Raw genomic sequence first — 12,367 nt, 5'->3', positions numbered from 1 at the left:
CTATTTAAGCTGCATGGTGTTTAAAAATTGCTGGAAGAGGTGAAGGTACCCTATATTATGCAGTTGACCTTACTAAGAAGCTATGTTAACAATTTAGACTTATAATTTTCTCCAGTTACATTTTGTTAAAATATTTCTTTCTTTTTTCCCCTCTCCATTTTATTTTTGATAGCAAAACTCATTATCCCTTCTGGGTACCCCTGCAGGTTAAACCCTTCGATTTTCTCCTAACTTGTTTTGTTAAGATTTTTAAATGGCATTAAAAATTATATGAAAAATTATTTCACTTGCTGAGAATTGTCTGCTGCTTTTCCCTTTCAGTAGAGAGAATTGGTTTGTTTTGTCTTTTTAGAATTTCCCTTTCATTGCAAGGACCTAGCAAGAGAGCGCATCCTGGAATAGTCAAAGCAGGATTTTATCACAATTAAGAAAAAAAAATTCTGGGACTGAATAAAATTTATCTTTGCCTTTCAGTTTATCATATTGTACATCACTAGAATGAACAAATAATGGTATAACACCATATTAACTGATGCTTCCTCCAGTCACTGGAACTATTGGATGCCTCAAGACAAATATTAAAATCATTGATATTGTAGTTGTTTTCTCACGAATGCCTGCAGCTGCCTTATCCAGCGAGGTGTGGTGGTTAAGAGTGGCAGACTCTAATCTGGAGAACCGGGTTTGATTCCCCACTCCTTCACGTGAGCGGTGGTCTCTAATCTGGTGGACCGGGTTGGTTTCCCCACTCCTCCACATGAAGACAACTTTGAGCTAGTCACAGTTCTCTTAGAGCTCTCTCAACCCACCTACCTCACAGGGTGTCTGTTGTGGGGAGAGGAAGGTGATTGTAAGCCGGTTTGATTCTTCCTTACGTGGTAGAGAAAATAAGCATATAAAAACCAATTCTTCTTCTTCTTCTTCGGAGTGCCTCAATAAATCCGGGTTCCAGAGCCTATTCCCCAGCTGAGACCTCGGTAGCATCCCATGATCCACCAGGGCTCCCAGCTACAGACCAAGCCTCGCTGTGCCACCAACTCCATCACTGGCCAGCACAGCAAACAGCCACAGTGCCATGCTTCATTCCTTCATTACTTGTAAAGGAAGCTGTCTGGCTTTACACATTGACTCTTTCATTACACCAGGCACACAATCTCCCATTACAGATTTAAATGTACCCCACACATACAAACCAATCAGCCAAGTGTCTAACAGACCTCACCTCCAGGTTCAGCTCACAGTTTCACCCAAACACACCTACCTCAACATGCAATCACTTCTCTTTTACCAGGGTAAACTCTTGAAGCAACTACTGCATACCTAACCCATCCACTCCCTTCTTGGGGTTTCTCACATTCTTAATTTATTTAGACATTTATACCCTGGCTGATGGCTTACAATAATATACAAATACAATATCTCTATAACTTCTAGCTCGATTTCCTCAGATCTCGGAAGCTAAGCAGGGTCGGCTCTGGTTAGTATTCGGATGGGAGACCCCCAAGGAATACATGGGTCGCTACACAGAGGCAGGCAATGGCAAACACCGCTGAATGTGTCTTGCCTTGAAAACCCTACCGGGTTGCCATAATTTGGCTGCGACTTGATGGGGGGGGGGAATAGCTGGATTTCCCCCCCCCCATGCAGGCACCATGGAGGGGAGGGGAGGGGCTGTGGCTCAGTGGTAGAGCATCTGCTTGACAGGCAGAAGGTCCCAGGTTCAATCCCCAGCATCTCCAGTTAAAGGGACTGGGCAAGTAGGTGATGTGAAAGTCGTCTGCCTGAGACCCTGGAGAGCTGCTGCCAGTCTGGGTAGACAATACGGACTTCGATGGACTAAGGGTCTGATTCAATATAAGGCATCTTCATGTGTTCATATGCGTTCTCCACCCACTAAATACCAGGAGCATCCTCATAAACAAATTCCAACAAGGAGGGAACCAACAAGACCAGGTGTAAACAGAGTATTGTGTGAATGTTTCTGTAGCAAGTACCTTACATGATTAATACAGGCAAAGGTTTCTCTGACACTTCATGTTCCCTATTATATATAAGGAAGGCAAGAGTCAGCGTTTCTCGACCTTTAAAAGGGCAGAGGAGATGAACGTGATTTGGCTGTAGCCAGGCGGACTAGCAGTCGAAGGCATTCTTGCCAGTCATCTCTATAGCCTGAGGAGGGTGAGAAGCAGCATCAGGGAATAAGCCAGAGGTAAACCAGGATGTCCGCATCCACACATCATGTGAAAACATTGTTAAGGTTACGTTTGGTTAACAAGCCAAAGAGACCTGACTCATCATAGTTAATAGGGAGGCCTGAATTCAGATGAACAATTATTAATCGAACCCTGGCTTCATGTGACCTCTGAATCAAGACCCAGCATCAGTTATAACAAAATAAAGAATGCAAAGCACCCAAAACCCTTTAAAGCACTGTTGTTTCACCCCATGACTGTTTCTTGTTGATATTTTTCTCTGAAGCTCTCACTTGTAGCACGGCAGTAAAACAAAAAGTTCCAGCAAGCTCTCAGTGCATTTAAAACACACACACACACACAAAAAAAAATTACTTTAAGAGATGTAAATTGTCCCCATCCTTGAAGGTGGATGTTGACATGAAACCTAATGAGAAGGATATCAATTGTCATGAGTGTTAATTTAAGCTGTTTATTTTATCATCAACATCGAGCTCCTTCGAGACCATGGGGGGTGGCTTGAGTGGCACAGAGGAGAATACTGTTGTTTCAAAAGCAGCATTAGTTTGATCATTTATAAATTCCTGCACACCAGCTGTGTTCCTCGATTATTCATGCCACCACAATTAATACCATTAGGGAAGGAACACAGACATCCTCCGAGATTATCGCTGAACAGCATCAGATCACATTTTTCTTAACCCCGGTTCCGTTTTCTGTGCAAAACGTAACCCGAAGTTCCTTTTCAATGGAGCTTCTTGTACCCTAAAATATGGTGGTGGTGGTGTGTGGGGGTAACCAACGGAGTCAACTCATATCCTGTTTTAAATTAAAGGAGCCCTTTCTCAGGCAGACTCATGCCCAATACCTGTTATCACCATCCTGAACAGGCTACTTTATGATTCCTGCAAATTACGAGACAATTTCTTCAACCCCTCACACAATCAGTCAAGAAATCTTGGTCCAACAATATTTGTCCTGCTCCAATTTTAGGGTTAAGTTTCAGTTCATGATATGGACTGGATTACAGCCTAGTGTGTTAAAATCCTTTTTAAAAGGTGGCAATATGAGCCAGGCTGGGAAGAGACAGTATCTTTCACTTTAGTTTCGAAGGAGTATATTTTCCTTGTTCATCCTCAGAATTCTCCCTTGTATCCATTTGACACTGAGCACACGTGCATATTTTGCACTATATTGGGTAGCCTTTATTTGTTTCGACTGAGAAAGCAAGTTTTATTTAATTATTACACAGGCCGTTTATGCTTGGTAATTAGCAGTGCATTCCAGGCTGAAGTGCCCCGCATACTTTTTTGATTTCTTCACACTGAACCGTCATTCTTGACATCACTGCGAAGCTGGCGCAGACCTGCTTCGAATTTCTTAAGAGCCCCTTTAACGCGACCTTTTGTATTTTCTCCGCCCCTGCCTCTAAGCATTCATTGAAGGAAGCATGTAGAATCCCAGCCGCGGCTTAGCTACACAAACGACTATTGCTAATGGCTATACAAATGAAGGAGCAGGCGAGTGGGGGGGTGGAATTTGTTTGACTTTCTCCTCTTGCATCAGGACCATGAATAGTCATTTTAAAGGTTGGATTTAAAAAAGGAGCTTTGAGCGAGCATCAAAATCGACCCTGCATAAATGGCCAAAGTGTTCTTTGGATAGTTTCGGAGGCTTCATTTCCTTGCAGAAAAGGGTTTATATCCTGGATACCTGCTCATCATACAATACAGCAGCTGCTTTCTTCAGTTAAACACTTCTGAACCTGTACACATTAATTAAGTTACTAAGAGAGGAAAACTCTGAGCACTTAAGCAGAGTTCAGCTGCAGTCTCCATTAGGAAAAAGGAAATATCTATAGTAATAGATTAACAGAGGACAAAGTACAAAACCACAGATGGGTCTAATTTTTAATAAAGGACGGCAAACACACTTCCCTTGGCCGTAACATTTAATAGTGCATTTTATTTACATAAAACATACAACACACTTTTCTCCCAGCTGTGAAATGTACACCAAATTGTACTTCAAATACATGCCAAATAAAAAACTGATAAAAAATTAATTATTATGGCACAATGACGAATACATAAAACAACTCTATAACACAGAATGAGCATTAACATTTCTGTAGGCCACCTATGTCAAAGTGGAAAAAGTTTGCCAAAATTAGACCTAGTCAAGAGTTACAAGAAATCGCTGATACTGAAAGTTTCATTGTCCAGAAAAATATTACCCTGAAATTATTTGTGCAGATTGTGCTCTCACTGAAGGTTTCTGTGTCGGGGTTTGTTTGTTTTTTGCTTCTTTTAAGTCTGTTTTCTGAAGACCTCTTTCATTTTGTCCTGTTATTTTGTATAGTCCTGATCAGCAATTAAAAACAAAACCCTAAAAGAAGTGAAATGTAAACAATAGGCACCTAAGTAGAAGAAACCCCCATAAATCCTGGGGTTTATTTAAATGGTCATGATGCTTTACTGTAGTAAGGCAAATACGTTTAAGAGATGACTTTTAAAAATATACTTCCGTTGCAGGGAAAGGCTTTTAATTATTCCCTGAATACTAAAGCCGTGGCAATATGTTACTATACCTACTTTATGCCACTGGTTTATTTGTTGTTGTTTGGTGCTCATGGGGGACTAAACATGCAAAACCATGGCAGGATATGGCCTTGAATTTTATAACGGAGGAGAAAATACTGCAATTTCTTTTGTTAGTTAAGAGATCTATACATTCCTTGGAAGTGGCAGAAGTTTTAGTTCGCCAACTATTTCACTGTTTCCTTCCAGAATCTTGTCCTCCGCACCCCGCCCTTTTAAAGCTTTCTATTATGTACAAGACTTTTTCCATACGTTTCAAAATTAACTAAGTGTATACAACGTGAGGACCCTCACAGTTACAGTGACCTCATTCCTCTGTTGTTTCTCCAATGGCAGGTACATTGTGCATCAATTACCGAGGGCATTTGGGATCTGTTGTTTCTTACATTTGGAGTGGCAGTGCAGCAGCAGCGAAAAGGTGGCATTCTGAACAAATGACCTTGGAGTGGAGAAAAAGGGGGTCGTCGTCGTCGCTGGAAACGTTTAAGCTCGGCGTGGTTCTAGGCGATGCGACATCTGCGACAAAGTCCTCTGGTTGTCAATCACACTTAATTGCCGTACGTAACTTCGGACATCCTGATGGTTCTTATTTGCCAGAGATGCATCAGGGCCTAATGAAAAAGAAATGACGTACCGTTGGCACTCTTAGTCAAACAGAAATCTGCACAGAATACGTAACTGTCTCTTTGCCACTAGCGAAATCATATCTTTTTGTTTATTCATCTATTTCATTCACAGTCACCCTTTCTCATTTGGACTCAAGGCGGATCAATTAAAAACAATGCAACACCAGTGTTGCAAAACAGAGAGCCAACAGTTCATAAAACTGGATTACAAAATACAGGACATTCTATAGTAAGAGAAAATAATATAATACAGAAACATGCCCAATTAAAGTAAACAAACTGATGAAATGGTAATTTTGTCCTCTTTAATTAACTTAACTGCAATATTGACAGTTACATTTCATGATACTAGAGAATTTTTACACATTACTTTAATAGATCAAATAACATTTACAGTGTCTCAAAACTATACAGTCGTTTGTCTCCTAAAAAGACCCCAGGGAACTGTGAAGTCAAAAGCTGATGTCAAAGGGAGTAGACTTGTCAATAACCCTTGGCTTTAGAAGAAGATGAAAATTTTTAGTCATGATAATTCAGACATTACAATACTTACTGAAAGGCTGGCTCCGGCAGAATTTAACTGTTCTGACAGTATTGGAAATCATGCGCTAAAAGGAAAAAATAATAATAATTAGATATATACAATTGCCCTGCCTTGGGTGGCCAAGGCTCACCTGATCTTGTCAGATCTCGGAAGCTAAGGAGGGTCAGCTCTGGTTAGTAGTTGGGTGGGAGACCACCAAGGAAGTCCAGGGTTGCTACGCAGAGGCAGGCAATAGCAAACCACTTCTGAACATCTCTTACTTGAAATATAACATAAGTTGGCTTCAACTTGACGGCACTTTCCAGCACCCTATGTAATTATATATCATATATATACAATAAATTATGTATACATAAATAAATAAATTATACACACACACCTACCAAAAAATGGGTATTCTACAGAGGAAAATTCCTAATATTCCTTGATATTAGTAAAAACAAGTCAGGTTAGTTTATAATCTCATAATGAATTCAAGTCACATGCCCATTACACATCTGATGTCCTCTTTGGGGCTTTTCAGCACCAGGTTTTTGCTCCTGCTTGACTTCTTAGCTTCATCAGGTTTTCCCCTCCCTTACACACAATACCGTTTGCTGGTCGTTTATTTCCCAGTTTTAACTTTTTCCATTCTGGTGGTCAGAAAAAAACATGGGGAAACATGGGGTGGGGGGGAAGGACCATCAAATGATACTGTGTGTGAGGGAGGGGAAACCCCAATGTAGTTAAGAAGCTGAGCTGGAGAAAAACCTGGTGCGGATAAACCCTGGGACACTAATCACCAAGTGCCTTCTCTTTAGCAATTCCACTTATAAAGCTGGCTCAGAAACAGAGACGTGTGGCTTTGGAGTTGATTGTACAATTGTTTTATACAGATATTATAAACAATATTCTATTACTACAATTCTTTGCTGTAAGAGTACGGGACCAAAAAAAAACGTCGCTAGATTCTGAGTCAAATATAAACAATGGATGGGATTAAAGTACCAGGAAGCAACCTGTTGCAAAAACAGATTCCCCCAATTTAGCTTTGGTGAGTGCCTTCAAACTGTATTACCTGGAAAGCCGTATCATCCTAAATCTCAACCCACCCAAAACAGAACCAAGCGCATGAGACAATGGTTACTCCAGATGTGCAACCCTAAACAGAATCATAACCCCTTTGAAGTCAGTAGGCTTAGAACTCTGAACCCCTCAAAGTCAATGGGCCTAAAACTTTGCTTAGGGCTGCACTGAGCCTGCTATGAGCTCACCCACATACATACGGAGCTGTCCAAGTTCAGACTGCACACAGCCTAGAATAGTGGCAGCAAGCCAGCCCATTATCTGCTAATCCGCTCCTAGACCAAGCTTCAAAGCGCTATCAATATTCATGTATACCATACCCCCCCAAAAAAACCCTACTAAGGGTTTAAAGTCACATCCTTTTTGCATAATCGTTATGTTCCAAAACCGAAATAATGCTTGCCCCCTCTCCTTCCCCCTTTTCATAAGGATCAGTGTGTGAACTTCCTTTGTCTGGATCCGTAAAACCTGAAAACCAATATGCACAAATTCTCTAATCCTCATTTCATACCTCAAGGGGGAAGAGCCTCAGTCAAAAGAACCAGTGGTTGATGGCGCTATTCTATCATGCCATGGATGGAAGAGTTTGTTGCCGCAACAATATTCCAATCCTTGGAATAGCCCACGGCTGCTTTTGGCAAGGGCCATGGTAGCAATACTCAAGGAAGCACAGTATATAACGAGACTGGTTGCTTTTCCTTCGATGCAAAGGTTTTCTAAACAATGCTCGTCTATGTGCATGTGCGTCACAGCCTTCCGATATGAAGACATGAGGCTGTCGGGAAGACTTGTGGGTGTAGTGTTGGTTTGGGCAGGCTCCAGCAATGCCTTCAAAGTATTTCTTCAGCCCATCTGTGTTCCCCACATGCTCTGAATTCTGGGCAGGATGGGAGACTGTAACAGCAACTCACCCCTGTGTCCCAGACAGAGCAGAATGGATAGTCCGTGGCTGGGCAGGGAAGCAGCTGTGTGGATATACCATGGCATCGAATAAGGTATGGCCAGATGGAAAGACAGTACTCCTGTACGAAGCTGCCTGCTACTGAATCAGACCATCAATCCATCAAGGTCAGTATTGTCTACTCGGACTGGCATTGGCTCTCCAGGGTCCCAGGGTCTTTCACATCACCTAGGACCTCGGCCTTTTTAACTGGAGAATGCCGGGGATTGAACCTGGGACCTTCTGCATGCAAAGCGCAGGCTCTTTCACTGAAACACAGCCTCTCTCCTGCATGTTTCAGTCCTATAGGACACTTTTAAAATTTATTAGGATGCTGCCTTTTTAGGATGCTTTTGAATATGTTTGCATCATTTCTTGTTCTTGCATTGGTTTTAGAATCAAATTGCTTGTGGTGGTTACATTTGATTATTGTGAATATTAAATCAAGAATGTGGCATTTAAAGGCACTGAATAAATAAAAACATTTGAACAGCTTTTCTCACTTTTTAGCTCTGCCTTCTTATTATAGCCCGCCTGTCACCCTAACAGTAGACATGTCAAATACTACTTGAGTGCTTAGAACTTTCTGCAAAGCTTGCAGGCCTTATGGGTGAGTGTGTAATTGGGGCAACGGAAACAAGTTTGGAAAATACTGAGGGCAGGTAAAAAACTAAAGAGCAGAAGAGGTGTTCATAGGGTTGCCAACCTCCAGGTACCAGCTGGAGATTTCCTGCCATTACAACTGATCTCCAGCCAATAGAGATCAGTTCACCTGGAGAAAATGGCCGCTTTGGCAATTGGACTCCATGGCATTGAAGTCCCTCCCCTCCCCAAACCCCACCCTCCTCAGGTTCCGCCCCATAAACCTCCTGCTGGTGGCAAAGAGGGACCTGGCAACCCTAGGTGTTCAGCTTGTACCTAGAGAGGACCACGTCAGAGTGCAGGTGGATCAGACGATATTCCCTGGTCATAAAAAGGGCATGTCAGACAAAGGAGATTAAGCTAGAGTTAAGTTTAGTAGCACCTTAGAGAGCAACAAAAAAATTCGGGTATAAGCTTTCAAGAATCAAATCTCCCTACATCTGCTTAAGAGAGCTTTGACTCTCAAAAGCTCATACTCCCAAATCTTGTTGGTTTATAAGGTGCTACTTGATTTGAATCTAGCTGTTCTACTGCAGACCAACATGGCTACCCTCTGAAACAAGATCAAGCTAGAATCCTTTCCTCCCGCCATTTAGTTTTCTGCCTTCAAGAAGTATTTACAAGTGGAGAGTATTGAAATCATGTCAGTCTCCACACGAGGTACAGAATTACCATCTCATCGGTGACTGGTGAGAAGCCTCAGGGAGAAGATCTTTATCACCGGCAAGTAAAAACAAAGACTGTTGAATCTGTTATCAAATGTAGACAGTCCTTACAAGCTTCAACAATGTTGCTGCCTCCTCAACATGCCATATCAAACCCATTTGCTAAATTAAAATAGTTCTTAAATGGGTGTTAAAGCGGTATGTGCTGCCACCAGCATAACATTAGATCATGCTGGCTTGGCATGTAGGATGTTGCCCTCTAGAGGCTTACTGGGAAATAATTTTCACTCGAACAGTTCGAAGGGGGGGGGGAGAAGAGATCGAAATATACATCCCCTTAACTGATGAGTATCGAGGAAACCTGTTTTCTAAGGAAGTGGAGAGATCAATAACCATTGGAAACTAAAGTGATACCTGCCATCAAAATTGGTTACTCAGAAAAAATAATAACAGAGAGATAAATAATAGTTTTATGAGAGATGCTGCTATGGCTTCACTTGTCAATGCGATACAAAACTAACAGGAGTACAAACAGGAACGAGCAATTTTATTGGACTGATAAAATTAAATTATCAGTTCACTTCTAGCCTCAGAGTTACGAGTGCATTGGAATCCGAGACCCTTTGCAGCTTTGACCCGATTGCCATTCTGAAAGCTCCCTGCCTGCTCCATGGCACCTGATCTCCATGACACTGTAGACTGAATTCACACATGCCTTTCAGCCTCTTCCCTGCTGTTTGTGTGAAAAGCAGAATGGCGGTTTCCAAAGTTTCAGGTTTCTGAATGATGGATGGCCACGTAAAGTTCACATTCCAACACTTCCTAAGCTTTACAGTGTAGATAGTATTTTTTGAAACCAATATTTGAAACCAACCTAAGATTTCAACAGGTTGTGGAAACCACACAGAGCTGGGTCTTCACCTTTGTACAATATTACAATATTTTCCTCTGGAATATATGCTACATACCATTTTTTCAAAGTTTACGAGACCGTCAATGAATGTCTTGTTCCCGTCATGAGTAAATGTCATGTCTGCAACATAAATAAAAGCGGAGCTCATATAACTGTCAGTAATAAAGCCATGGCATTAAATTAAAGACACTTGGAACCCGCACACAGTTTCTCAGTTTAGGTACTCAATTAGACTCCATTTGCACATAGAAATCAGTAAACTTTAATGCTGTTTGTAGATGTATAAAAATGGAAAGACTTTTCCCCACCTGTATTCACCAGAGAGACTTAGATTTATAAAATACCCCTTTCCCTTTCTGCTTGCATGGTTTGTTAAAAGGGGATCGTCAGTGTAATCCGAAACAGAGTTATACCCTTCTAAGACCATTGGTTTCTGTGGACTTAAAAGGATTGCACACTGAACATCCCCTTTGTCATGTCTCATGAGAAGGACGACAAATTGAGCTTGCTGCATTGAGCTTGCTGCATTTCCACAGGTTACCTTTTATAAGCAAAGGCATAAATGGAATTACGGGAGGTTCCAGCTTAGCCACGGCGAGTCTATAGGACCGATGGTTTCTCGAAGGATCCTAAGAAAACAAGAAATGCTCAGGTGTTTGTATTTGCAAACACAAATTGTTATGTTACATTGCAATGATCCTGAGGTCTAATTTTCAGAAAAGACTTCCTTAAAAATGAAGACATCCACAAATGACATCATAATCAGTTTGCCTATTCTGTATAAGTTACAGGTTCTCTAATTACAATGTCATTACTTTTGTCTGCTGTCACACACATGAAGCTGCCTTATACTGAATCAGACCCTCGGTCCAGCAAAGTCAGTATTGTCTATTCAAATCGGCAGTGGCTCTCCAGGGTCTCAGGCAGAGGTCTTTCACATAATCTACTTGCCTAGTCCCTTTAACTGGAGATGCCAGGGATCGAACCTGGGACCTTCTGCAAGCCAAGCAGAGGCTCTACCATTGAGCCATGGCCCCTCCCCACATGGGAAGGCTACAGGTGCCGTGACAAACAATGTGCATATCTGAACAGAATTCTCTCAGTTTTCTCTTCTGGGCGCCTGCTGAGTCATCTCTCCTAAAGCTGTAAAACCACGCCTCTGTAACAATAATGCATGATAAAATCTAAAGCCAGGGAAAATCAAGCAGACATATAAAGGGACCATATAGTTTTCTAAATTTCCCAGATCGACTTTAAGCGGGGCACACATTTTCTCAGAATAGGTTCCCTGAGAGCGTAATCTATTAGTCATACATGGTTGTTTTATCTGCACTAATACTGGGATCATAAACTCCTTAAAGTCAAACAAGGACATATAAAATGTTGAAAACAGATGAATTCAGATCAGGTACTCAGAAAGAGAACGGATCCATGAGGTTCTGTTGTCATTTACCATTAAGCTTTCAAACTCTGCATAGATCTTCTTGAACTTGCTTGGAAGTTTCTGTCAAGAAAAAAATAATAATAATTAGAAATCTCATGTCAGGTCAAAGTTGATTTGTCCCCCCCCCCACAGCATGCATTGCCCCAAGTGCATGATTCTCTCTCCCCATCAGCAGCACACCCACAGCCGCACATAAGGGCAGACATAATTGCCACCACACTTCTTTTAGTACAGCCTCGAGATGGAAGAGACTGTTCCCTTTGCCACCCTGTTTGTAACAATGCAGCAAAGAAAAAATACAGTAAGTCTCCTAGCAACCAGATTATAAATAGAGAGCCACAAAGCTTGGAACAGATTTGGATCCAAACCGGGGGGGGGGGGGACATGCCCAGTGTGGATTATTTTCCTCTCGGTCCTCAGAAAGTTGTATGGCAGCAAAGGAATTTATCTTACAATCTGCATTTCCCAAAAGGTTTTTCTGGTGTGCATGCTTTCTATTTTTGGGTGCATTGTATTTAATCGGACACCTAATTAACCTTGCAGTCGTAGCAAGCTGGCTACATCGTTTATGGAAAACCACTACATAGATTCTGGACTTGTTTTGCAACCAAGAATCCTAACTGGACTGTGCATTTTTATTCCATCCTCTCTCCATCCAGAGTGGTGTAGTGGTTAAGAGCGGTGGTTTGGAGTGGTGGACTCTGATCTGGAGAACCGGGTTTGATTCCCCACTCCT

The 12,367-nt window shown here is 41.7% G+C and overlaps 1 protein-coding gene across 2 annotated transcripts in view; it reads right to left on the bottom strand.

Annotated features, from left to right (window-relative positions):
• Nucleotides 1–5,267: 5,267 nt before the first annotated feature.
• The window catches only part of RAPGEF4 (Rap guanine nucleotide exchange factor 4), a 158,532-nt gene continuing 151,432 nt past the window's right edge, over nt 5,268–12,367 (bottom strand). For both annotated transcript variants that reach the window (XM_056861640.1, XM_056861641.1), the window contains 5 exons: nt 11,641–11,691; nt 10,729–10,816; nt 10,243–10,307; nt 5,972–6,026; nt 5,268–5,403 (listed from right to left, as the gene is read on the bottom strand). In XM_056861640.1, the coding sequence (XP_056717618.1) occupies nt 5,276–5,403; nt 5,972–6,026; nt 10,243–10,307; nt 10,729–10,816; nt 11,641–11,691 (387 nt within the window). In that variant the 3' untranslated portion in view covers nt 5,268–5,275. The remainder of the gene's footprint in view (nt 5,404–5,971; nt 6,027–10,242; nt 10,308–10,728; nt 10,817–11,640; nt 11,692–12,367) is intronic.

Source organism: Euleptes europaea, chromosome 15, assembly GCF_029931775.1.
Source record: "Euleptes europaea isolate rEulEur1 chromosome 15, rEulEur1.hap1, whole genome shotgun sequence".
Classification (NCBI taxonomy): domain Eukaryota; kingdom Metazoa; phylum Chordata; class Lepidosauria; order Squamata; family Sphaerodactylidae; genus Euleptes; species Euleptes europaea.
The sequence above is the reverse complement of the archived record's forward strand: the minus strand, read 5'-3'. Positions and strand labels throughout refer to the sequence as shown.